We start from the raw sequence: 4,914 nt of genomic DNA, 5'->3' as shown, positions 1-4,914 counted from the left end.
GCTTCCAGACAGTTTAACGTGTTCTGCAGCTGGGTCTTCTTGCCTTCCATGCCAGATTGTTCCTTGACCACACATTACAATTGCTGAGCAGTTACAATTTGAATTTCCCCTCAGTTTTAACTTTGAATGTTCTGACTTGTCTCTCAATTATATCATTAATGCTATGGAATTTACCTTTTCTAAGCTAAAAAGGAGGAGGTACTGCAAGTGTAAGGACTTGTATCACTGCTTACACATTTTCATTCAGCAGCTTTTCTGACTAAATTGAAATCTCTTAGTTAATTGAAAATTAATTTTCTTTTTTTTTAAACAGAGCAGTATGGCATTTGAACAGAAAACTTTCCAGGCCACTCAAACACTGTAACTCCCAGTGGAATAATGTTGTAAGAGTTTTTTTCTTCACCATTCTTCATAGTATAGTGAAAATAGAAGCAACTTGAACCTACTACAAAGTTTCAGTATTCCTTTACTGGAAAAGCTTCTGGCTCAATAAAATTTACTTATATTATTCTACCTACATATTGTTCTTCAATGATTTATGAAATATGTTCTTGTGTGAGGTACACAGGACAAGACTGCAATAACAATATGTTATACTGATTTGTTCATTCCAAGAAGAAAATTGATACAACTTTAAACAGGGAATTGCTTAGAAATACAATATAAAATAGAGGAATTTGGGGGTTGTGGGTTTTTTTTATTTTCCATTTTTTTAAAAAGTATTTTAAACTTTATCCTTTAAAAAAGGACTGCTAGAAGACACTGCCAGCAGTATCTATATTCTTCTTCTCTGCTTTACAAGTGGTTTGGCTGAGCTGCTCTCTGGCTTTTCCACAGATGTTCTTGAAACAGAATCTGCTACCTAAATTGGGAAAAAAAAATTGTTAGTGAACTGTAACCACTCCTTTTTCATGTGAGTTTTAGAGTAAGGGCATGTCTCCAACATTTGAGTATTGGGAGGGATGTATTACTATAATCACAGTTGTACTGAATTTTACTGCAGAAAAAGGGGAAAAAAAGTAACACCAAAGGCAGCATTAAGCAGAGAGGTAAAACTTAGAAGTGTTAGCAGTACCATTTTTGTATTTTAATCACACAAACTGGTTTCAGATACTCAGCGATAGACTGGTGGGTTTCTTATCACCCCTCTCCCTACCCGAGGTGTTTTCAAAGTAAGGCTTAGTATGCTTTTTGAACTCAGGTACTTCAGGAAGGGAAGGGAAAGGGAAAATGTGTGTTTTGACACATATATTAATATTAAATTCACTTCTAAGGGGTGGTTATTTATCAATTTGACAGTTTAGTTATAGTCAAGGGAGATTTTTTATATCTTCATGTAAATGGGGAGTTTTATCTGTGGTTCTGCACATCCTGTAATGCCATAAAAAGTGTTGGAGCAAAATTATATTCAACTTGGACTTTATTATTCTTCACTCCCTTTCAATCAGAAACAAGACATAAGTAGCACACCGGAGTCAGCAAGACTGCAAAGTTATCATGCTCTCATGGAAAAACAAGTTTACTAAAAATGAGTCAGGACTACGCACTGACATTTACACTTTCTAAGTGTAGTGGAAGAGACATGGAGTAGAATGGCCTGAAATATTCTGCATTACAAAAGGGTTAAGAACGCCAGCTGTAAGTGGCAAATAAACTGATAATACGGAATAAATATTGAATTATGTTATCCTAGGGTCTCCATTTTTATGGATAACAAGTACATAATGTATATGTTTGAAAATATCAGAACTTTCACAATCCATACCTCTTTCAGTTTATTTCTAATTAATGTAGCTGAAGTATTCAATGAGTCATCATCCATATCCACTTTAGGCATTGCTGGTAGCTGTGGACCAATAATGACTTCAGCTTTGTCAGCACTTGTTACAGTGAGGGAAAAGTTGTTACCTTCTTCTCTCTTCCTCTTACGTTCTTGCAGGTGAGTGGTACGAGGCATAAACCTATCAACTCCATTATCACTCGGAACTGTTCTTTGCTGCATTAAAGGAGTTGGTGCAGTATGTCCTCCCGGCCATACGTGTGGAGTTAGGGATGTGTTTTGACCAAAGTACCCAGAAGTTTCAGTACAATTGTTATCATACTGGGGAAATGTCAACAGGCTCTGATCATGATTTCCAGGTGGATATCCCATGTTTTGGGAAACCCTCTGACAACTTGTAAAGCAGGATGGATCCTGGTTACCAGTTGCACATGACCCTGGTGTACTCCATGGACAGTCAGAGTTCTTGGAGATGGTCTTCTTAGGCTCTTCTACTTTCTTTAACACAAAGCAATCTTTAAAACAACATAACAGTAGCTTCACATATTTCATGTCGTTATTAGTTCTAACGCATAAGAAAAAACATTAATACAATTAAAGAAGCAATACCAGTGATATTTAATTCCAAGCCACCTTTCTGGGATTCTTTTTTCCTAAGTGGCACCTTTCAAACTAAAGTTTTCCAGCCTAGTCCCTCTGCTGGTTTGTGAGGAATGCCTGGGCAGAATTATTTCAGCAGTTTTGAGAACACAAGGAAAATACTTCTAATGGTGCAAATTAATGATTTTTACCTCCAGTTATGATTTCAAAAAGGATAGGCTGTCTTGTGATACTGAAAAAAACAGATGGTTTTTTCAATGGAAAGGAGAAGCCTGTACTTGGCCATTTGCTTATTTCTCAGCTTGCCCAGCCTTCAGTGTTGCCTGGGTGCTCTGCAGCACAGTAGCCTTTTGTACACCCAGTCCATTCTTAGCATTCCTCCAGTGCTGATACATACATACACTGGAGAAGGTTCTGGTATAGTCACCTTCCTTACAAAACTGTCCCTCTGGGCATGCATGAATAAGCTGGAACAAGGGTGAAAAGATGGTCCCAAATTTCCTGCCAGTGCTTGAAATTTCTGCTAACATTTTGGGAAAAAAAAAATAAAAGGAAAAGGAAATACTTCATTATTAAGGCTTAAGCATTTCTTTATCTTATCTTAACCAAGAGCAAAAAGTTGCTTTGAAAAAGATACAGCCCTCTAAATATTGAAAGATATCTCCATTCTGCTGCAAACATACTTAAAATGCATCTCTAAAACAGCAAGATACCAAGCATTTTCTTTAATGGACACTTTAACCAAAACCCCACCCACCACAGAAGTGAGACGTTAAAGATTCTTTAATTACAAACCTCTTTGATTTGTTGCTTTTGCTATATACTTTCTTCTATCCTGCAACTTCTCCCTGGTTTCTTGGACTGTTTCAAATTCTGGAGCATAGCACACATGCAGCAAACTACCAAAGAAACTTCGCTCATCCATTTTTTTCTTGGCCACCCTGAAGGGAATTAAATTGTATTGGCAAAACTGAGCATTTTATTTCAGCTCTCCAAAATCTTAACAGATTGTAAATAAAGAAATTGTAAAAGATTAAGACAGCAAGAGGCAGATATTGCCCTGTCCAATACCTTGCACATTGCAATTTTTGGAATTTTATAAGATAAACTTCAGTAAACTGCTCTGCTGGATATTCATCTAGAGCATGGTACTCTTCAATGGCACCATATAACGCAAATTGTTCAACTAATTCCTTCATTACACCCAATGCGGGAACTCCTTGTGTTAGTAGATAACGAGACTCCAAGTTGATAGTATAAACCTGAAAACAAACAAACAAACAAAAGTAAGAGTATTCCAACGTGTTCACATTCTTGCTTTACTGCAAAAGTAACAAGTTTTCTCTGTGTTTTCTGTTGTTCCTCAAATCCTCTCAGGATGCTAAAAATCCCTCTGGATTCTATTTTGACTTTAGACTCTTGCAGGAGCAGTAAGTGCACAGTTATCTGGGACCTCTTCGTCACTGAGCAGGAACTGAACTCAAGCTTCTTCCTCAAAGTAGAGCACAAATTAGAGTTAATTCTTCTCCACCAGGTCAGAGTACTGCCATTTGCTGAGGAAAATCTCTAAGTCTCTGGCCAATTTCCTTGCAAGACTGACTAGTAACCAATTAAAATGAAGCACTGTCAAAATAAAGAAAAAGACACTGTAAAGCACTGTCTTGTTCACAGACAGGGAGGCCACATGGGTAAAACATGGGGAAGGGAAGGGAAAAAAAAAACCCTGCCACAATTCCTTGGGGCAGATCGTGTGTGTGCAAAGCTGCCTCCTCGCTACAGTGGTCGGACAGCATACGTTTTTAAGATAGATACAAGATGCAGCAAGAGAGAGAAGCAAGGTCTTCTGCCGGCAAGTTAAAAAAATAAACAAATGCCTCTTTTCTGCTTTGTGTAACGACTGATGCAGAACGCAGACTCTTAAGGAAATGTCTGTGGCAGCTCACTACCTACAACAGGTAGCTAAACCACGAGATAAAAAAAAATTCATTACAATTTTACTACAAAAAAAAAAGCATTTAGGCCCCATGAGCTACGTGTCTTTCTGAAAAAACAGCAAATGCAGAACAGAGGGAACCACTCAGGAAACCAGCTGTCAAACTGCCATCATCAGAGATACTCTCTACACAAGTTGTTCTTGCGATAGCAGCTTACTCCTACCTGCTCTCTTTCTCAGGCCAGCCCTAGAAGGTGCCGTTACAGCACACTGTACATTAACTGCACACACAAAAAGCAAATCCAGCATTTCTGCTGCTGTGACAAGAAGTTTCGGCCATGTAGGAGGCAAAGCCCACGATGCGCGGCCTTCCCCTCATCTCCCCAGGAGCTGCTGGACACCACAGCAGAAGTACAAACGCAGCCCTGGGCACTCAAGTCCCACACGTCCCTAAGGGATTAACTTAGGAAATACAGCGTGGGAGTTACTAGATTTACCGGACCAACTTCAGCGATTCCTTCCGGTGCCCGAGCCCGCGCCCCGAGGCGCCTCAGCAGCGAGGGTAGCGAGGAAGAACCCAAAAGCATCCAGAACGGCGACA

General features: G+C 39.1%; 2 protein-coding genes across 2 annotated transcripts in view; one reads left to right on the top strand and one right to left on the bottom strand.

Annotated features, from left to right (window-relative positions):
• The window catches only part of CLXN (calaxin), a gene marked incomplete at its 5' end in the record, with an annotated part of 7,190 nt that extends 6,826 nt beyond the window's left edge, over positions 1–364 (top strand). Inside the window, one exon of the mRNA XM_010176206.2 lies at positions 314–364. Within this exon, the coding sequence (XP_010174508.2) occupies positions 314–364 (51 nt within the window). The remainder of the gene's footprint in view (positions 1–313) is intronic.
• A 411-nt stretch (positions 365–775) lies between these two features.
• On the bottom strand, positions 776–4,900 carry RBM48 (RNA binding motif protein 48). The gene is made up of 5 exons (XM_010176205.1): positions 4,811–4,900; positions 3,452–3,642; positions 3,176–3,321; positions 1,766–2,295; positions 776–862 (listed from the first exon to the last, which is right to left on the bottom strand). Exons 1-5 carry the CDS (start codon positions 4,898–4,900, stop codon positions 776–778), a joined length of 1,044 nt encoding a protein of 347 aa, XP_010174507.1.
• Between the last annotated feature and the right edge of the window lie 14 nt (positions 4,901–4,914).

Source organism: Antrostomus carolinensis, unplaced genomic scaffold (assembly GCF_000700745.2).
Source record: "Antrostomus carolinensis isolate BGI_N321 unplaced genomic scaffold, ASM70074v2 scaffold9519, whole genome shotgun sequence".
Lineage (NCBI taxonomy): Eukaryota > Metazoa > Chordata > Aves > Caprimulgiformes > Caprimulgidae > Antrostomus > Antrostomus carolinensis.
The sequence above is the reverse complement of the archived record's forward strand: the minus strand, read 5'-3'. Positions and strand labels throughout refer to the sequence as shown.